At 42.3% G+C, this 22,887-nt stretch overlaps 1 protein-coding gene across 2 annotated transcripts in view; it reads right to left on the reverse strand.

Moving 5' to 3' along the window:
- The window catches only part of IL1R2 (interleukin 1 receptor type 2), a 47,401-nt gene that overhangs the window by 14,010 nt on the left and 10,504 nt on the right, over positions 1-22,887 (reverse strand). For both annotated transcript variants that reach the window (XM_073614773.1, XM_073614772.1), the window contains exons 4-5: positions 22,456-22,636; positions 1,351-1,525 (exon numbers count right to left, since the gene is read on the reverse strand). In XM_073614773.1, coding sequence (XP_073470874.1) covers positions 1,351-1,525; positions 22,456-22,636 — 356 coding nt within the window. The remainder of the gene's footprint in view (positions 1-1,350; positions 1,526-22,455; positions 22,637-22,887) is intronic.

Raw genomic sequence — 22,887 nt, forward strand, 5'->3', positions numbered from 1 at the left:
ATAGATTAGAATAGGAAGATGGTTAGATTCTTTCTATTCTGTTTTTTTTCTATACTATTCTGTAATTTTCTATTCTATCCTTTTCTATTCTATTCCATTTCGAATTTATTCTATTTGAATTTTGGGAATTGCTTATGTTCTTTCTATTCTATTCTATTGTTTTTTTTAATTTTTTTTTTTTATTTGATTCTTTTCTAGAATTTCAGAAGATGGTTATATTCTTTTTATTGTATTCTATTCTTTTTTTATTCTATTTTATTGGTTTATATTATATTCTATTCTGTTCTTCTTTTCTATTCTGTTTTGTTTTACTCTATTCTATTCTTTTATTTTCGGTTATATTCTTTTCTAATCTATAAAAAAAATTACATATCATTCCTTTATCTTCCTTTCTATTTTATTCTCTTTGGAAACTGGAAAACAAATTGAAAACATTTTGGATTCGAAAAGTTTTCAAGTTCGAATTGGAAAACTGTTCGAATTCGAAAACTATTTGAAATTGATTAGAATACGAATAAACAAAAGGAATTCTGAAAACGAATTAAACAGTAATGGCGGCGATCTGAGATTTTTATCGGGACTGCGAGTTTGCAGCAGACAGATCGCTTTTGACACTTTTTTGGGACCATTGACATTTATACAGCGATCAGAGCTAAAAATAGCCACTTATTACTGTATAAATGTCACTGGCAGGGAAGGGGGTTAACATTAGGGGGCGAACAAGGGGTTAACTGTGTTCCCTAGTTGTGTTTCTAACTGTGGGGGGTGGTCCTAAAGTATTCAGCAAAATTCAAATAAAGTTAACTTGCTTCATTCTCTTGATTGACTTGCTTGACCATAAAATGAATTGTGAAGATATACAGGCGTGCACAGATAAACAGATTTCAAATAGGAAACATTGACACGGTTTACACAAAGTACTTAAAGCAGAACTTCAGTCATTTTTTATATCTTTCCTTCTATTAAATCTTCTGTCCTTGTTGTTTTAACTTTGGATAGTAAAACATTTTTTTCTGCAAGTAGCTGCTGTCAATCAAATCCAATGACGTGGGTGCCAGGGGGGTGGGGCCGAGTCCTGCATTCGGCCTCTATGGACACTGAATGCTGGACTCGGGAGCACGCCCGCGAGGTAACCCCCCCCCAGGAGAGCGCTTCTCCCAGGGGGTTATCTGATGTGGGGAGGAGCCGCGAGAGCCGCCGAGGGACCCCAGAAGAGCATGTTCGCGGTCACTCTGTGCAAAACGAGCTGCACAGTAGAGGTATGTACGATATGTTTGTTATTTAAAAAAATAAAAACAAACCCTTACAATCACTTTAAAGCATTAAAAGTCCTAGGATGCTAGAAATTACCTATAATTTGCAGCTGTATAATCCTGGAGACTGAGAAATGTCTGTTCTCATGAGCAAAGTCGAACTGACATTTATAATACCCGGCATCCTCATGGTGTACATTCTTTATTAAAGCATATGTTGCACCAACAAAATACTGAAATCTGGAGTTTTCATCCACCAGAGCTTCTCCATTCTAATCAAAAAGAAAAAATAGACATGTTGAGAAATAAGCGGATCTATTTTTATTGCCTGAAATGTACACACAGAGTACCCATAAAATTAACCCTTGAGATGCCAACAGTAAAACACATTAACTGCTCAGGTCCTTTTTTCTTTTAGGCTGAGGTAGTTCAGTGACCTGAGAACTTCTTTTACTTACCTGTTAATAATAAAGGAGGGGTACTCCAAACACTTCCACCTTATTCTCCTGTCAATGTGGAAATAAGAAGTTTCCTAAAACTAGCAATCAACTTCAGACTTGCCTTGGAAGCTTTGTGCAAAGTGTGCAAAATGGGTAGGAATAAAGATCCTTTTTTAAAAAAAAAAACGAAGGCAGGCCATACATGGGTCGAATTTCGAAAGAATTTTCTTTCAAAAATCTTCTCTAAGAATTTTCATTCAAATTTCGCACCATTAGCGGGCTGCAACAACAGCCGATTTTTGTGCGGCCATCAAATTTGAGTAATCGGCATGTTGGAAATTTTTGGAAAAACAAACGATTTTCTAATCAATGATGGGAGAATAGTGCGAGAAATGTAATCGAAAAAAAAATTTCCGGAAAAAAAAGAAGATTCCCAGCCACCAAAATTATTTTCTGTAGCAACAGGAGGTGAAATTGAAGGCTTGGTTGGTCGGATTTAGAAATCATTGGTGGCACCATCGGATCACAAAACGCACAAAATTTCTGGTTTTCAAAAGAAAATTCTTTCGAAATTCAACAATGTATGGCCGGCCTTAGGCCAGCTCCAAAAAAAAAAAAGCTGACATTCGGCCCGTGTGTATGCCACTATGTATACTGTTTGGCCGGCTGCTGTCGGACGTGCATGCTGGAAAACCAACAGCCGACCGACTCTCAGTCAGCCAATGGCAGAGAACGCTGATCGGAGTGTTCTGGCGGGTGTACTGTCCCCGTCAAAGCACAACAGCTCAGTAGGGGAGATCGCTATATAAACTTTGCATAGTTAGTACAGCTGACCGGAGCTGACAGTTTTTTTTCCGGATTGAATGAAACTTAATATTTACTTGTTTTCTCTTCTTGTCAGAGCAGAGGTTTCTGACGGATTGTCATGCTGTAAGGCAATTGTACATCCTGTCTGAACTCAGGACTGATACCATACACTAGTAAAAGTCTCATATAACAAAAATGGTGTTGGAAACACATCAAATATAACTAAGCACCCCCATTAATAAACAGTTTCATCCTCTTCCAGTAGCTCCTTAAAAGCCTTGAGCCAGGTCACTGGCTGTCCTCCCACTAACATTTCTGCTCTGACAGGAAAAGCATACAAGTGAATAACAGAAAAGGCACCTATTATGCCGCGTACACACGATTGGTTTTCTCAGAAAAAGATACGATGGCTTTTCCGGCGGGACTCCGCTCAAGTTTGCCTTGCATACACACGGTCACGCAAAAGTTTGCTGAAATTACGACCGTCAAGAACGCGGTGATGTACAACACTACAACGAGCCGAAAAAATGAAGTTCAATGCTTCCGAGCATGCACTGAATTGTTTCCGAGCATGCGTAGGGATTTTGCCACAGACGATCGCATATTCGGATAGGAACTTTTCTCGACTGAAAAATTAAGAGCATGCTCTCAATCTTTTGCTGGCTGGAATTAGGCCAGCAAAAGACCAATGAAGCATACACACAGTCGCATTTCCCAACGAGAAAATCTCATCGGTCTTTTGCGGGCCGAAATTCCGATCGTGTGTACACGGCATTTGAAGTATAGATTTAGATAATAAAAAGTCCCATTCTTAACTGGTTCTCTAGAAGTGCTAATTCTTAAATGCAGTAACCTAGAAAAAACAGAACCCATTTTAAGATGGCCCGACTTCAGAAGCCTGAATTCCGAACTATAGGTTACTGCACTTATGAAATAGAAGCTATTAAAAATAATTAACACTAATAATAAAAATAATTAACATATTAAAAATAATAACACTCCTAAAACTTGTAGATAGCCTTCCCAGAAGAGTTGAAGCTGTTATACAGTGGGGACGAAAAGTATTCAGACCCCCTTAAATTTTTCACTCTTTGTTATATTGCAGCCATTTGCTAAAATTATTTAAGTTCATTTTTTTCCTCATTAATGTACACACAGCACCCCATATTGACAGAAAAACACAGAATTGTTGACAATTTTGCAGATTTATTAAAAAGAAAAAACTGAAATATCACATGGTCCTAAGTATTCAGACCCTTTGCTCAGTATTTTGTAGAAGCACCCTTTTGATCTAATACAGCCACGAGTCTTTTTGGGAAAGATGCAACAAGTTTTTCACACCTGGATTTGGGGATCCTCTGCCATTCCTCCTTGCAGATCCTCTCCAGTTCTGTCAGGTTGGATGGTAAGGCTAGGTTTCCACTAGTGCGTCCCCAAAGTCGCGGGATTTTGCCGCGATTTTTTACCGCGATTTTACCGCGACTTTTTACCGCGATTTGAAGCAATGCCTGTATCTATAGACCTCAAGTCGCATCAAAGTGGGACCAAAGTAGTGCAGGGACTACTTTGAAGTCGCTGCGACTTGAAGTCGCACAGATATGAACGGTACTCATTGGAAATCATGGGAAACAATTTGTCATGCGACTTTTCAGTCCCAAGTCGCATGAAAAGTCGCACTAGTGGAAACAGAGCCTAAACGTTGGTGGACAGCCATTTTTAGGTGTCTCCAGAGATGCTCAATATATATATATATATATATATATATATATATACACACACACAGTTTCTCACAACGTACACCCCTCACATTTTTTAAAATATTTTATTATATCTTTTAATGTGACAACACTGAAGAAATGACACATTTACACTGTTATACAACCTGTACACTCTCTACAGTGTAGCAAAGTGTAATTTCTTCAGTGTTGTCACATGAAAAGATATAATAAAATATAATAAGTAATAAATAATAATAATAAAATATTGTGTGAGGAGTTTTGTGAGATACTGTATAAATATATATATATATATATATATATATATATATATATATATATATATATATATATATATATATAAGGATTATAGAGTTCAAAAGGGATGGGATGAACAGATTGAGATCGTTAACTGGAAATAAATGTATTCCATATTTATCCTTCTGTTCCAGGAAATCCATTGTTTGATATATGGAAGATCAGAGACCTGCCTGCTGCATGCCACTTTATCTTGGGGTCATCTATCAAATATTTCAACTTGAGTTACAACATCCAGCAACACAAAAAATTCCATTATCTGTATATCTCACATTTTATTTTCAGCCCGTTCAGTGGTTCTCCTATCAGAGAATGCCCTTAGTTTGAGTCATGAAACCAAATAACCAAGATAAGAAAATTTATTTTCAAAAATGTACTTTGTAAGTTTAGTCTAATGAGATTTGAAAAATAGGATTTTTATAACAGCTTACCTGTAAAATCCTTTTCTTGGAGTACATCACAGGACACAGAGCCTCAGTATTCACTGATCGGTTATATAGGCACCACTAGATAATGGACACTGGCACACCCTAGATAGGAAGTTTAGCCCCCTATATAACCCCTCCCCTAACTGGGAGTACCTCAGTTTTGTAGCAAAGTAATACCTGTGTAATACATATCCCCCAAAAAAGAGGGGCGGGAGCTCTGTGTCCTGTGATGTACTCCAAGAAAAGGATTTTACATCTAAGCAGTTATAAAAATCCTATTTTCTTTATTGTACATCACAGGACACAGAGCCTCAGTATTCACTGATGGGATGTCCCAGAGCAATGCCACCTGAGGGGAGGGGACACAAAGTAGAGAGCAGTCAGACCTGAGGACCCTGTACTGCGGCCTGCAGTACACTACGGCCAAAAGCGATATCCTCATGCCTTTTCACATCCACCTGATAGAATCTGGTGAATGTATGGACTGAAGACCAAGTTGTGGCCTTACAGATCTAAGCCATGGAGGCCTGGTGATGCACTGCCCAAGAAGCATTAACAGCCCTGGTGGAGTGCGCTTTGATTTGAAAAGGTGGAACTTTCCCCTTTAAACCATAAGCTTGAGAGATTACCTGCTGAATCCATTTAGAAATGGTTGATTTTGCCTATCTTAGGACCTTCAGGCAACACGAACAAAACATCCGTTTTGCGAACCTGAGCGGTCGCTTCCAAATAGGCTTTGACTGCTCTTACTACATCCAGAGAATGTAGCGAATTTTCTTCCTTAGAACAGGGATCTGGGAAGAATGAAGGCAGAACAATATCCTGGTTTAGGTGAAAATTTGAGACCACCTTCAGAAGAAAACTAGTACGAGGACGTAACACTACTCTATCTATGCAGAAGAAATGGCTACTAGAAAAACTAGCTTCCTTGTCAAAAGGACCAAAGTAATATGTCGTATCGGCTCAAAAGGCTGTTTCTGTAAAGCTGACAGAACTAAATTCAAGTCCCAGGAGTTCAGGGGGGATCTAACCGGTGGATTAAGCCGCGGTACCCCCTGTATAAAGCTTCGGACCAAAGAATGTGAAGCAAGCGGACGTTGAAACAATACAGACAAGGCTGAGACCTGGCCCTTGATAGTACTCAAGGCCAATTTCATCTCTAACCCCATTTGCAGAAAGGCAAGGATTCTACCTATAACATACTTCCTGGGATGCCAACCCCTGGATTCACACCAGGAGACATAAGCCTTCCAGATTCTATAATAAATGACTCTGGAAGCTGGCTTCTTTGCATTATTCAAGGTAGAAGTTACTGGGCCTGAAAGCCCACGACTCTTCAGAACGTGGGCTTCAATAGCCAAACCGTTAAACTTAGCGTTTGTAAAGTAGGATGAAACACTGGTCCCTATGATAGCAGGTCTGGCCGTAGTGGTAGGGTCCATGGAGATCCAACCGCCATCTTTACTATTTCTGCATACCAAGATCTTCTGGGCCACACTGGGGCCACTAGAAGCACCGACTTCTTTTCTTGCTTGATCCTGCGAAGAAGCCGTGGTAGCAGCAGAATAGGAGTGAATACATAAATCAGTGAGAACTGACGCCATGGAGTCACTAACGCATCCATCCCGCATGCAAGAGGATCCCTTGTCCTTGACTCAAAGTTGTTGATCTTGTTGTTGAACCTGGACGCAAACAGATCTACATCCGGGTTCCCCCATCTTTGACATATGGCCAGGAAGATGTCGGGGTGAAGAAACCAATCCCCTGGGAACAACTGCTGGCGACTTTAGTAGTCCGCTTGCCAATTCTCTACCCCTGGAATGAAGATTGCCGATATGCATGGCACATGTTTTTCTGCCCAGAATAGGATCTGGTTTACCTCTTTCTGGGCTGCACGACTCCTGGTGCCCCCTTGGTGATTGATATAAGCCATTGCTGTGGCATTGTAGGATTGGACCCTGACAGAACAACCCTGCAACCTGAAAGTCCAGGTTTTTAGAGCCAGGTACGCCGCACGAATCTCCAGAATATTGATGGGTAAAGTCTTCTCGATCCTGGACCATTTTCCTTGGGCAGTTGCCTCTTCCAGAATGGCTCCCCAACCCGAAAGGCTGGCATCTGTTGTTACCACCTTCCAGGTGACTGGCAGAAAAGATTTCCCTTTCCACAGATTCTCGGGTACCACCTACCAACTGAGACTATTGAAGATAAGTGCATTGGAAAATCCAGTGCCTGGACCTTCTTGTTCCAGGCAGAAAGGATACTGTTTTGCAACAGTCTTGAATGAAACTGGGCATAGGGAACCGCTTTGAATGAAGCCACCATCTTTCCCAACAATCTCATGGGGTAAAAACAACCTTTTTTGGGTTGTATCTATGATAAAGACCCAAGTATTCTTACTGGTTTTAAAGAAGACTTCTCTAGGTTGAGAACCCAACCTAGATATTCCAGGTAGTTGACTGTGGTGACCAAGCCTTGGTCTAAACGGCTACCGACCGGTCTATTAAGAGCAGGTTGTCCAGGTACGCTACAATCGTTATACCTTGGGCCCTTAATCTGGCCAGAGAAGGAGCCAGGATCTTCGTGAACACCTGAGGTGCAGTAGCTAGACCGAAAGGCAAAGCTACAAACTGGAAATGACGATTTTCCACTTCGAAATGCAGATATTTCTGGTGAGCAGGGAAAATAGGTACATACAGGTAAGCAACTTTGATGTCGATTGATGCCAGAAGTTCTCCTCCTTGTAGGATGGAGACTACAGATCGGATTGATTCCATGCGAAAAGATCGAATCTTTAGAAACCGATTTAGATCCTTGAGATCCAGGATAGGTCTGACATCTCCATTTGGCTTTGGCACCGTAAATAGGTTTGAATAAAAGCCCAACCCCTGCTCTTGCATGGGAACTGCCATGATTACTTTTTGCGACAGAAGTTGATCCAACACTTGGAAGAGAGACTTCTTTTTCTCTGGGTCTTTGGGGACATTTGATCTGAGGAAACGAGGAGATGGGAATTCTGTGAACTCTAGTTTGTAACCTAGAGTTATTGTGGAGATCACCCATCTGTCCTGAAATTCCTCCTGCCAGACCCATGAGAACTGTAGCAGTCTTCCCCCCCACTCGAACAAGCGGAGGCGTCCAATCATAAAGAGGCTTTAGCGTTCTGTTTTGTAGGTCTCCTTCCCCAGGATTTCTTTTGTCCTTGAGTTTGACTCTGAGTTTTACCTCCTGAACCTGATGGTGGAGGCTGTCGCGACTGCTTGGAGGCTGGTGCCCCAGGCGCTGGAGAAAGAGTCCTTTTAAAAGGACGTTTACTCCGTTTCTTAACTGACAAAAGGGTACTTTTCCCACTTGATATCTTTTGTATATATTTGTCCAAGTCATCCCCAAGCAGCCATTCACCGCGAAAGGGGAACGACGCCAGGAGCTTTTGAAAGGAGTTTTGGCTGACCAATTTTTCAGCCACAAGATTCTACGCATATTTACCAGCCCAAGCGTAAGACGAGAGGTCTGAAGGATAGAATCTCTGATTGCATCAACCGCAAAACACAAGGCTGCTGGCAGCTCAGCTAATTCTTGGGCCTGCTGTACAGGGAAAACCCTGAGCACCTGTTTCAAGTGGTCTTTTAAGGACTGGCATACCCCAATTGCCGCTATTGCAGGTTGAGCTACCGAACCTGCCAAGGCAAAAATGTTTTTCAACAGGAATTCCATCTTTTTATCAGATGGATCCCTAAGCATTTGAGCATTGTCAAACAGACAAGTCAAATTTTTATTCACAGAGGAGATAGCGGCGTCAATTGCCGGTATACCCCACATCTTTGTGAACTTTTCCTCCATAGGATAAAGAGTAGAAGAGTAGAACTTTCCCCTTTAAACCATAAGCTTGAGAGATTACCTGCTGAATCCATTTAGAAATGGTTGATTTTGCCTATCTTAGGACCTTCAGGCAACACGAACAAAACATCCGTTTTGCGAACCTGAGCGGTCGCTTCCACATAGGCTTTGACTGCTCTTACTACATCCAGAGAATGTAGCGAATTTTCTTCCTTAGAACAGGGATCTGGGAAGAATGAAGGCAGAACAATATCCTGGTTTAGGTGAAAATTTGAAACCACCTTCAGAAGAAAACTAGTACGAGGACGTAACACTACTCTATCTATGCAGAAGAAATGGCTACTAGAAAAACTAGCTTCCTTGTCAAAAGGACCAAAGTAATATGTCGTATCGGCTCAAAAGGCTGTTTCTGTAAAGCTGACAGAACTAAATTCAAGTCCCAGGAATTCAGGGGGGATCTAACCGGTGGATTAAGCCGCGGTACCCCCTGTATAAAGCTTCGGACCAAAGAATGTGAAGCAAGCGGACGTTGAAACAATACAGACAAGGCTGAGACCTGGCCCTTGATAGTACTCAAGGCCAATTTCATCTCTAACCCCATTTGCAGAAAGGCAAGGATTCTACCTATAACATACTTCCTGGGATGCCAACCCCTGGATTCACACCAGGAGACATAAGCCTTCCAGATTCTATAATAAATGACTCTGGAAGCTGGCTTCTTTGCATTATTCAAGGTAGAAGTTACTGGGCCTGAAAGCCCACGACTCTTCAGAACGTGGGCTTCAATAGCCAAACCGTTAAACTTAGCGTTTGTAAAGTAGGATGAAACACTGGTCCCTATGATAGCAGGTCTGGCCGTAGTGGTAGGGTCCATGGAGATCCAACCGCCATCTTTACTATTTCTGCATACCAAGATCTTCTGGGCCACACTGGGGCCACTAGAAGCACCGACTTCTTTTCTTGCTTGATCCTGCGAAGAAGCCGTGGTAGCAGCAGAATAGGAGTGAATACATAAATCAGTGAGAACTGACGCCATGGAGTCACTAACGCATCCATCCCGCATGCAAGAGGATCCCTTGTCCTTGACTCAAAGTTGTTGATCTTGTTGTTGAACCTGGACGCAAACAGATCTACATCCGGGTTCCCCCATCTTTGACATATGGCCAGGAAGATGTCGGGGTGAAGAAACCAATCCCCTGGGAACAACTGCTGGCGACTTTAGTAGTCCGCTTGCCAATTCTCTACCCCTGGAATGAAGATTGCCGATATGCATGGCACATGTTTTTCTGCCCAGAATAGGATCTGGTTTACCTCTTTCTGGGCTGCACGACTCCTGGTGCCCCCTTGGTGATTGATATAAGCCATTGCTGTGGCATTGTAGGATTGGACCCTGACAGAACAACCCTGCAACCTGAAAGTCCAGGTTTTTAGAGCCAGGTACGCCGCACGAATCTCCAGAATATTGATGGGTAAAGTCTTCTCGATCCTGGACCATTTTCCTTGGGCAGTTGCCTCTTCCAGAATGGCTCCCCAACCCGAAAGGCTGGCATCTGTTGTTACCACCTTCCAGGTGACTGGCAGAAAAGATTTCCCTTTCCACAGATTCTCGGGTACCACCTACCAACTGAGACTATTGAAGATAAGTGCATTGGAAAATCCAGTGCCTGGACCTTCTTGTTCCAGGCAGAAAGGATACTGTTTTGCAACAGTCTTGAATGAAACTGGGCATAGGGAACCGCTTTGAATGAAGCCACCATCTTTCCCAACAATCTCATGGGGTAAAAACAACCTTTTTTGGGTTGTATCTATGATAAAGACCCAAGTATTCTTACTGGTTTTAAAGAAGACTTCTCTAGGTTGAGAACCCAACCTAGATATTCCAGGTAGTTGACTGTGGTGACCAAGCCTTGGTCTAAACGGCTACCGACCGGTCTATTAAGAGCAGGTTGTCCAGGTACGCTACAATCGTTATACCTTGGGCCCTTAATCTGGCCAGAGAAGGAGCCAGGATCTTCGTGAACACCTGAGGTGCAGTAGCTAGACCGAAAGGCAAAGCTACAAACTGGAAATGACGATTTTCCACTTCGAAATGCAGATATTTCTGGTGAGCAGGGAAAATAGGTACATACAGGTAAGCAACTTTGATGTCGATTGATGCCAGAAGTTCTCCTCCTTGTAGGATGGAGACTACAGATCGGATTGATTCCATGCGAAAAGATCGAATCTTTAGAAACCGATTTAGATCCTTGAGATCCAGGATAGGTCTGACATCTCCATTTGGCTTTGGCACCGTAAATAGGTTTGAATAAAAGCCCAACCCCTGCTCTTGCATGGGAACTGCCATGATTACTTTTTGCGACAGAAGTTGATCCAACACTTGGAAGAGAGACTTCTTTTTCTCTGGGTCTTTGGGGACATTTGATCTGAGGAAACGAGGAGATGGGAATTCTGTGAACTCTAGTTTGTAACCTAGAGTTATTGTGGAGATCACCCATCTGTCCTGAAATTCCTCCTGCCAGACCCATGAGAACTGTAGCAGTCTTCCCCCCCACTCGAACAAGCGGAGGTGCCCAATCATAAAGAGGCTTTAGCGTTCTGTTTTGTAGGTCTCCTTCCCCAGGATTTCTTTTGTCCTTGAGTTTGACTCTGAGTTTTACCTCCTGAACCTGATGGTGGAGGCTGTCGCGACTGCCTGGAGGCTGGTGCCCCAGGCGCTGGAGAAAGAGTCCTTTTAAAAGGACGTTTACTCCGTTTCTTAACTGACAAAAGGGTACTTTTCCCACTTGATATCTTTTGTATATATTTGTCCAAGTCATCCCCAAGCAGCCATTCACCGCGAAAGGGGAACGACGCCAGGAGCTTTTGAAAGGAGTTTTGGCTGACCAATTTTTCAGCCACAAGATTCTACGCATATTTACCAGCCCAAGCGTAAGACGAGAGGTCTGAAGGATAGAATCTCTGATTGCATCAACCGCAAAACACAAGGCTGCTGGCAGCTCAGCTAATTCTTGGGCCTGCTGTACAGGGAAAACCCTGAGCACCTGTTTCAAGTGGTCTTTTAAGGACTGGCATACCCCAATTGCCGCTATTGCAGGTTGAGCTACCGAACCTGCCAAGGCAAAAATGTTTTTCAACAGGAATTCCATCTTTTTATCAGATGGATCCCTAAGCATTTGAGCATTGTCAAACAGACAAGTCAAATTTTTATTCACAGAGGAGATAGCGGCGTCAATTGCCGGTATACCCCACATCTTTGTGAACTTTTCCTCCATAGGATAAAGAGTAGAAAACTTTTTCGGAGGGAAAAAATGTTTATCTGGGTGATCCCACTCAGAATAAATAAGCTTTTCCAGCAGGGAATGAACAGGAAAAGTATGTGCAGCTTGAGGAGGTTTAAGTGAACCCAAACTAGATGTTGGTTTCTCAAGCGGCTCAGACACGGGCAACCTAAATGTGGAGCGTACCTTTTCAGTAAGAGATTGCACCAGCAATTTCTCAGCCTGTGAAGCCGGAGAGGGACCTTCCTCACTAGATCCCCCGGAAAAGGAGTCGTCCTTATTCCTTTCTCCAGAGGGGGAATCATCTCCCCTTTCCCAGAGTTCCTCTGTTTGAGGGTCCTGGATCTTTTTATCAGATGGATCCCTAAGCATTTGAGCATTGTCAAACAGACAAGTCAAATTTTTATTCACAGAGGAGATAGCGGCGTCAATTGCCGGTATACCCCACATCTTTGTGAACTTTTCCTCCATAGGATAAAGAGTAGAAAACTTTTTCGGAGGGAAAAAATGTTTATCTGGGTGATCCCACTCAGAATAAATAAGCTTTTCCAGCAGGGAATGAACAGGAAAAGTATGTGCAGCTTGAGGAGGTTTAAGTGAACCCAAACTAGATGTTGGTTTCTCAAGCGGCTCAGACACGGGCAACCTAAATGTGGAGCGTACCTTTTCAGTAAGAGATTGCACCAGCAATTTCTCAGCCTGTGAAGCCGGAGAGGGACCTTCCTCACTAGATCCCCCGGAAAAGGAGTCGTCCTTATTCCTTTCTCCAGAGGGGGAATCATCTCCCCTTTCCCAGAGTTCCTCTGTTTGAGGGTCCTGGATCTTTTTATCAGATGGATCCCTAAGCATTTGAGCATTGTCAAACAGACAAGTCAAATTTTTATTCACAGAGGAGATAGCGGCGTCAATTGCCGGTATACCCCACATCTTTGTGAACTTTTCCTCCATAGGATAAAGAGTAGAAAACTTTTTCGGAGGGAAAAAATGTTTATCTGGGTGATCCCACTCAGAATAAATAAGCTTTTCCAGCAGGGAATGAACAGGAAAAGTATGTGCAGCTTGAGGAGGTTTAAGTGAACCCAAACTAGATGTTGGTTTCTCAAGCGGCTCAGACACGGGCAACCTAAATGTGGAGCGTACCTTTTCAGTAAGAGATTGCACCAGCAATTTCTCAGCCTGTGAAGCCGGAGAGGGACCTTCCTCACTAGATCCCCCGGAAAAGGAGTCGTCCTTATTCCTTTCTCCAGAGGGGGAATCATCTCCCCTTTCCCAGAGTTCCTCTGTTTGAGGGTCCTGGATCTTTTTATCAGATGGATCCCTAAGCATTTGAGCATTGTCAAACAGACAAGTCAAATTTTTATTCACAGAGGAGATAGCGGCGTCAATTGCCGGTATACCCCACATCTTTGTGAACTTTTCCTCCATAGGATAAAGAGTAGAAAACTTTTTCGGAGGGAAAAAATGTTTATCTGGGTGATCCCACTCAGAATAAATAAGCTTTTCCAGCAGGGAATGAACAGGAAAAGTATGTGCAGCTTGAGGAGGTTTAAGTGAACCCAAACTAGATGTTGGTTTCTCAAGCGGCTCAGACACGGGCAACCTAAATGTGGAGCGTACCTTTTCAGTAAGAGATTGCACCAGCAATTTCTCAGCCTGTGAAGCCGGAGAGGGACCTTCCTCACTAGATCCCCCGGAAAAGGAGTCGTCCTTATTCCTTTCTCCAGAGGGGGAATCATCTCCCCTTTCCCAGAGTTCCTCTGTTTGAGGGTCCTGGGTAGAAGGGGATCTAATGCACTTTCTTCCCCCTAGTGAAGATGTAATCATGGCCATTAATCTTTCCTCTAATCCACTTGTGGTTGAGGAAAAAACCTCCTGAGTGATGAATACAGGGGCTGAAGTGCCAGCAGCAGATGTAGCCCCTGACCCCGATGGCTCATCCTGACCAGCCTTCCTAGGTTCTTCAGGAGGAGATGGTGCTGCAGAGGGGGGGTCCTCAGAACCTGAGGGAGACCCCCTAGAGCCCCTATTTCTCGGGGTACCCATACCTCTTCTGCCCACAGTACCAAGCACAAATGCCGAGGTACAACCAGAAAAGCACGTACTGCTGAGCAATATAGTCCAGCAACTACTGCTGCTATAAAAAGGCCCAGTCTGGTGCTAAGTAATTGCTGCCTGGGGATGTCTGTGTCAGCCACACTTACATGCCCTCCATTCGCTCTGTGTCCCTCCTGAAACTGTGCACCTCTAAAAGAGTGCATCTTATAGTCTCAATTAGCCCTCGTTGTGGGCATCAACCCACGCCAGACGCCGCGCTGACGCTCTGCCCCCTTTTTCTAAGCCCCCATACCGCCCCTCCCCTTGCCCTCTTTTGAACAAGCCCTGCTTTCCCGCGCAAACTGAGGGTTTCGATCCTGATCGGATCACCATGGAGGGGGGCTGGGGTGGAGGAGAGCGGAGGGTAGGTGGATGAGAAACCACCGTAATGCGGCAGCGGCGATGGCAGAGGCGGGAGGTGGAGCGGGTACTGCTGACTGCCCTAGAATAAAAGGAGCTGTGGGGAGACATTCTCAGAAAGAAAAAAGCCCCCCATCCCACATCCTACCTTTAGCCTGGGCTTGGAGGAGCGTGCAGCATGATCACAGAGATGAGAAAAGACAAGCATGGAAGGTACGTGCTCTTGACAGCCCCCGGTGGCGACTTTAGGCATAGCAACATTACTTAAAGGAGAAAAGACCATAAGAAACTCGAAAAATTCCTTAGGAATCTCCCTTACCTTATCCAGCTGCAGGGTTCTGTGTAGCAGACCCAATCTTCACCTCTCACTTTGGGCTCCGTTTGAAAAAACCTTCAGGGACTAGGGCCTTTTTTTTGAAAAGGAGGATCCTAGTTCTGGGTCTGTAAAGCACCCCGCCAGGAATATGTCTGAAAAAAACAAATACTGGATACCGGGGTCCAGCTTTCTAGGAAGAGAAGCATTACAGACAGAACCTCATTTCTTTGGACACGAGGCCCGGGTACCATTCAATTCGGCCTAGAAAAAGCACTTTGAATGGATCTGGTTGCATGGCTTGCCCCAGTAAGGAATATTACAGCGGAGCTCAGCACAGCACATCTTTACTCGTGACCAACACCTTAGACACTGGCGAAAAAACTGAGGTACTCCCAGTTAGGGGAGGGGTTATATAGGGGGCTAAACTTCCTGGCTAGGGTGTGCCAGTGTCCATCACCTAGTGGTGCTTATATAACCCATCAGTGAATACTGAGGCCTGTGATGTACGATAAAGAAATAACAGCCATGTGTCTGCAAATAAAGTGCCCTGGGCTTGAGTAAAGCTTTATGAGTTGAACCTAAAGTGTAGAGATGACCATGATGACTATGGGGCCAATATATTGTTCTTTTGTATAATCAATATATTTGACCATTTCTTGCTGCAAGCCTGGCTTTTTGCTGCATGGAAAGATCTTCACCATACTTGGGCTAGCCCATTTAGAAGGTTACAGGAGCCATTAACAACCAGGGAAAGGAGTATGCATGTTTTTGATTTGTGGCTTAAAAAGTGTTGGCAGTAGACAGAGACAGGCAACAAGCAACATGGAAGCCAACAATAACAGCCCTGTACTTTTCTATGATAGGATCACTTTAAGAAATATGGAAGAGAGTTTCTCACACACTGTTCAACAACTATTGGCCCAGATACCCGAGAAACATCATTAGGGTTAAAAAAAAAAGTTCAAAGAAATTGTATGGCTTAATTTCAGAAGCCTAGTTGGAAAAAAAAAACATTTAAGTAGCTTTTTCCCCCCTACCATATGAAAAAGTTATTCCCATACTAAACTTTCTGTGTGAGAAATAGGGTGCCCCACAAGCTTTCATTTTAAATTGTGCTCCATCCACTAAAAATACATGAATGACTTTTAGAAGTCTGTTTATATTTATATTATTGCTGTGTTATTGGTGCCTTGAAAAAGTATTCATACCCCTTTAAATTTTCCACATTTTGTCATGTTACAATCAAAAACGTAAATGTATTTTTGTTGGGATTTTATGTGATAGACCAACACAAAGTGGCACATTATTGTGAAGTGAAAGGAAAATGATAAATGGTTTTCAACATTTTTTACAAATTAATATCTGAAAAGTGTGGCGTGCATTTGTATTCAGCCCCCTGATTCCCTACTCTGATACTCCTAACTAAAATCTAGTGGAACCAATTGCCTTCAAAAGTCACCTAATTAGTAAATTGAGTCCACCTGTTTGTATTTTAATATCAGTATAAATACAGCTGTTCTGTGAAGCCCTCAGAGGTTTGTTAGAGAACCTCTGTGAACAAACAGCATCCCGAAGGCCAAGGAACACACCAGACAGGTCATGGATAAAATTGTGGAGAAGTTAAAAGCAGGGTTAGGTTTTAAAAAAAATATCCCAAGCTTTCAACATCTCATGGAGCACTGTTCAAAACCATCACCTGAAAATGAAAAGAGTATGGCACAACTGCAAACCTACCAAGACATGGCCGTCCACCTAAACTGAGAGACCGGGCAAGGAGAGCATTAATCAGAGAAGCAGCCAAAAGGCCCATAGCAACTCTGGAGGAGCTGCAGAGATCCACAGCTCAGGTGGGAGAATCTGTCCACAGGACAACTGTTAGTTGTGCACTACACAAATCTGGCCTTTCTGGAAGAGTGGCAAGAAGAAAGCCATTGTTCAAAGAAAGCAATAAGAAGTCCCATTTGCAGTTTGCAAGAAGCCATGTGGGGGACACAGCACACATGTGGAAGAAGGTGCTCTGGTCAGATGAGACCAAAATTAAACTTTTTGGCCTAAAAACAAAACACTATGTGTGGCGGAAAACTAACACTGCACATCACCCTGAACACACCAGCCCCACCATGAAACATGGTGGTGGCAGCATGTTGTGGGAATGCTTTTCTTTAGCAGGGACAGGGAAACTGGTCAGAGTTGATGGGAAGATGGATGGAGCCAAATACAGGGCAATCTTAGAAGAAAACCTTTTAGAGTCTGCAAAAGGCTTAATACTGGGGCAGGGATTCACGTTCCAGCAGGACAGCGACCTAAACATACAGCCAGAGCCGCAATGGAATGGTTTAGATCAAAGCATATTCATGCATTAGAATGGCCCAATCAAAGTCCAGACCTAAATCCAATTGAGAATCTGTGGCAAGACTTGAAAATTGCTGTTCACAGACGCTCTCCATCCAATCTGACAGAGTTTGAGCTATTTTACAAAGAATGGGCAAAAATGTCACTCTCTAAATGCATGCCACACTTTTCACATATTTATTTGTAAAAAATTTTGAAAACCATTTATTATTTTCCTTCCACTTCGAAATTATGTGCCACTTTGTGTTGGTCTATCACATAAAATCCCAATAAAATACATTTACGTTTTTGCTTATAGCATGACAGAATATGGAAATTTCAAGGGGTATGAATACTTTTTCAAGGCACTGTGCTTATTATAACATACATTTTTGATTGTCTTAATTTGCATAATATAGCTTGAGAAAGGGACTATCTAAAAGATAATAAGAATGTGCTGTTCATTTTATTATATTAGAAATATAGTAGTTAAACAAAAGAGGAATAGGTGGTCTCATTTACAATAATAGATTAGGCAAATGGGGCTTTAGTTTAAAAGAAAATGCATTCAAGCTGATCAAATTATATAGTATCAATACAGTTGTGTGAAAAAGTATTTGCCCCTTCCTGATTTTTTCATTTATTAAGGGGGAAAATGCTGTTCAAACCTGCCTGGCCTTATGTGAAAAAGTACTTGCCCCCTCCCATGCTGAATCATGAATGAACAGTGATTAACTACAACTTTTTGGAAAGCGGAGTTAAATTTCACATGCCATACCCAGGCCTGTTTACTGCCAGACCTGTTGAATTAGGAAAACACATAAATAGTAGCTGTCTGACAAAGTGAAGCACGCTAACAGATCACAAAAAGCCACACATCATGCTACAATCTAAAAAAATTCAAGAACAGATTAGAAACAAAGTAATGTACATGTATCAGTCTAGGAAGCCATTTCTAAGGCTTTGAAACTCCAGTGAACCACGGGAGAGCCATTATCCACAAATGGAGATAACTTGGAACAGTGGTGAACCTTCCCAGGAGTGGCCGCCCTACAAAAATTACTCCAAGAGCATGACAACGACTCATCCAGGAGGTCATAAAAGAACCCAGAACAACATCTAAAGAACTGCAGGCCTCACTTGCCTCAGGGAAGATCAGTGTTCATGATTCAACAATAAAGAGACTGGGCAAAAATGGCATCCATGGGAGAGTTCCAAGGCCAAAGCCACTGCTGACCAAAAAGAACACAACATCTTGATTATCCCCAAGACTTTTAGGCAAATATACTGTGGACTGATGAGACAAAAATTATTTTTTTTGGAAGGTGTGCGTCCCGTTACATCTGACATAAAACGAATACAGCATTTCACAACAAGAACATCATACCAACATTCAGACATGGTGGTGGTCTGGGGCTGCTTTGCAGCTTCAGGACCTGGACAACTTACCATAACTGATGGAACCATGAATTCTGAGCTCTACCAGAAAATCCTAAAGGAGAATGTCCACCCATCAGTTCGTGACCTCACGCTCAAGTGCATTTGGATTATGCAGCAGAACAATGATCCGAGACACAACAACAAGTCCACTTCCAAATGGTTCAAACAAAGCAAAATTTGGGTTTTGGAGTGGCCTAGTCAAAGCCCGAACTTAAATCCAATTGAGATGCTGTATCATGACCTTTCACAGGCCGTTCATGCTGGAAAACCCTCCAATGTGGCTGAATTAAAACAATTCTGCAAAGAAGAATGGGCCAAAATTGCTCCACAGCAATGTGAAAGACTCATTGCCAGTTATTGCAAATGCTTGATTGCAGTTGTTGCCACCAAGGGTGGCACAACCAATTATTAGGTTTAGTTTTCGATAGAGTGGAGAAGGATTAGAACACCTTTTTATTGCTGTCTGGACCCCTGTAAGGGAGAATCACCCTTCCTATTTGGTCTGTTTATCTTTATCATTAAGTATGAAAGTGAAAGAAAATTCCAAATGTTGGGGTGGTCACCAGAACAGAAATAGACGGGAAATCCATTCCAATGGGTACACTAGTTTTGGTTATTGAAGTGAAGAGAAATTTCCACAATAGGACACAGATCGGCTTCCAAAAAGTTATGTATACTAATTTTTTCTTTACAGGGATAGAGAGGTTAGTGTTAGATCCGTGGTGTCTATAGATGCAGGGATTTTAGATTTTGCATGGACTTATGCCGCGTACACACGAGCGGACATTACGGCGGACTTTGCCCGGCGGACTGGATTTCGTCGGACAATTCGATGTGTGTGGGCTCCAGCGGACTTTGTTTTCTCAAAAGTTGGACGGACTTAGATTTGAAACTTGTTTAAAATTTATCCCTTGAAATCGAGTCCGGTCGAAAAGTCCGCCGTCTGTATGCTAGTTCGACGGACAAAAAGCCATGCTAGGGCAGCTATTGGCTACTGGCTATGAACTTCCTTGTTTTAGTCCGGTCGTACGTCATCACGTACGAATTCGACGGACTTGTGTGTAGGCAAGTCCGTTCATTCAGAAAGTCCGTCGGAAAGTACATCGAAAAGTCCGCCGGGCAAAGTCCGCCGTAATGTCCGCTCGTGTGTACGCGGCATTACACTTTGAATTAAAATAGAGAAAAACGAGAGCAGCTACACTAAGCACAAAGCTAAATGGTTGCTCTTGGCTTCTGCTCCTCTTTCAGTTTTGAATAAAGATGCAGAAAGTCATCACAGCATTACGGCACAACATGCATGAACCTAAGGCAACTAGCACCATCTGCTGGTGCAACAATAATAATACCAGAGAAAAAACTGCATATGCTTTGCCTTGTCACAAACTTAAAAAAATAAAAAGAATACATTTTTTAGTGAGTACAATTTGTTTTAGTAATTATTCCAGCATTTACCTTAAAATAATGTTTAATGTGACATTAAAAATTCTAAATGCCTGCTTTTTCATATTTACATAATTGTATTAAAGCTGAAATTTGTATTTGTAAGTCAGTTTAGGCATATTTGTTATCCATACAATGCCAGGCACCTCACCCAGAAAAGTGAAACCCCTTTTGTGTTACAGAATACAGTGGTGCCACTTTCCTACTCACAACCTGATCATTGGACAAAAAAGAAGCAGCAACACACTGAGAAAGTCATCAACTCTGTTCATTTAGTCTCGGTTCACACATATGCGATGCGGGAACCAGAGTGATTCCTGTGCGGGTTCCCGCATTGCATGTCACTCGCAGGCAGTTCACATTGCCCTCTGCGAACTGTTGTGGGTGTGAATAGAAAGTTAATGACACCCCCAGATCGGTTTGCAGATCGCAGTGCCAACTGTCAAATGGTACAGGAATCGAATCGCATGGGTGTGCACACCCATGTGATCTGATTCCAGTGTGGACCAAAAAAAAGGGTCCTGCACCATTTTGGTGTAAATGCAATGTGATTACAGCCATACAGTTTGTATGGCTGAATTGGCATCGCACAGACATTGCATGTGATCTGCACAACAATGCAGTGTGAATCAAACACGATGTCTGTGTTCACACAAGTGTGAACCCAGCCTTAGTCCTTTCCTTTTGCCAGAATGTTCACGAGCAGGACTAGCAGCAGAACCTGACTATCACATAATGCTGCTCTCCCTCTCAGTTGTAATGCTGCTGCAAAAGGATAAGATCAAGAAAAAAGTCAGTTACTTAAAGGGTTAGAGGTCTGGGGATTCTTGATTCGCTCTTCTCCCTCTACTCTCTGCAGCATCCAGGATGGGTCAGAGGGATTCTAATTGGTCAGTGCTGGTACAGATCATTGCTCGGATTGTCCCAGAAGTGCTAAAAAGGGAGATGTCTGTGCACTGACAGCTCATCACTGTAGGTACAGTGAGGACAAGGGAAGATGTATCGTATTATTTCACCTTTTATTTTATTTTTTCTGAAAGAATAAGCTTACACTTTAAAACATCTCTTTTTTTTTCCATTTTTTTAAAATTTATTTTTGTATTTGTTGATCCTGCCAGTAACACCCTTCCTATTCTAGGGGATAATGCTCACTTACCATACCCTGTCTATGCTGCTTTTCTGGTTTGGATTAAAAACATTCACCCCTCGTGACATAGTTAACAGAAGATAGCTGGGAACATTGTTTTAGAGTTCAGTTCAGCACACTGGATTCTGACAGGACCAATGGGTATGTTTCTGTACTTGCAGAAAATGTGCATAGCTTGAAAAAGTAAACTGAAGTAGTCATTGGATCCTAGGAATTGTAAGCTGCAATCTATTACATTTTTGTTCTTCATATTGGATATACTTTAAGTTGGTTGCATAGGGAAATATATTTGAATATTTTTAGACATAAACATTTTTTTGGTGCTTATTCTGATTCAAGTAACTGTCAGATAATAGGTACATTGCTCTGACAGAATGAAAAAAGGGGGGTAGACTTGGGCCTCATCCAACAAAATACAGACAAAAATAATAGGAAAATACCAGAGAAAAAAACCCCAGTATCCTACATGTCTCCTTTCTGTGGCCGATATAGTCCGTCATTGTAGAATACTGGGGTCTTTTTTTTTTTTTCTTCAGTATTTTCCTATTATTTTTGTCTACATTAATTTGACAGTGCCAGCACTGAGATACTGAACATGCCTTCCTCAGCGCCCTCTATTCCATACCACTGTGTGTGTGTCTGAGTCTGATGTGGAGCTGAAAGACTAGTCCCCCATCAGGTCCACTGTATTTTTAATTGACAATAAACAGCAGTGGGTGGATCAATAATCACTATTTAACCCCATGTATTATTTTCTCAGTTCCCCATCAGGCGCCATCCACCTGATAACAAGTAAGTTCCCAAATACTTGGATACCGACATCACCTATATCCCCAGCCCCTTTATTTACACTTGGATTTGCTCAGACAGTGTGAGTTCAGGGACAGGCACCCGCATGCAACCACTCCCACAAGGATGTCAAATTGGGAGCAGTAACTGTGTCCATGCAGTCGCTGCTTCCAACTCAACATTTATAGGGCTGTCTGCATGCGGTTTCACGGAACACCTGCGTACAACTGAGTATGCCTGATTGAATGTGGCGTAAGAATCTGTCACTGACAGAATTAGGCGCAGGTCGTTTTTAAGGATACTACTACCAGAAAATTGTCATTACGACTTGACTGTACTATTGACTGTATTGGTGATGTATTTATTTTACATAATAATGGCTGGAATGATGATAAGCCAGCAATTTCTTTGTAACATTTCCAAAATAGTTATTGAGGGATTATTTACTGTGAAATGTCATACCTTATACCACTTCAGCTTCATATTGCCAGAATTACTTTCATAGTCCCCTATATCTGGGCAACTCATCTGAAAGTTGAACTTCTCAAAAGCAATTTGTTCATATTTAATATCAGACAAAGATAAATCCTCATCGCTCACAACTGTCAGGGACATTGATATCTCAAGACAGAAAGATGAATTTCTTAAAAAAAAAAAAATACACCATTATATCAAACTGCATATGGTTACAACAGAAACAGCTTGCTACCATTAATTTAATACATTGTTTTAAGTTCCTGATTGACAATAATTGATAAACTGTATTCTGCTAAACTATTCATTGAGAGACACAAAAATACAGCTATATTGGTTACATATTCGTACGAGACTTATGTAGATAAAAAAAAAAAGAAACAAAAATATAGAAGAGTGACGGCAGAAAAAAAGACCAGG

Source organism: Aquarana catesbeiana, linkage group LG02, assembly GCF_042186555.1.
Source record: "Aquarana catesbeiana isolate 2022-GZ linkage group LG02, ASM4218655v1, whole genome shotgun sequence".
NCBI lineage: Eukaryota > Metazoa > Chordata > Amphibia > Anura > Ranidae > Aquarana > Aquarana catesbeiana.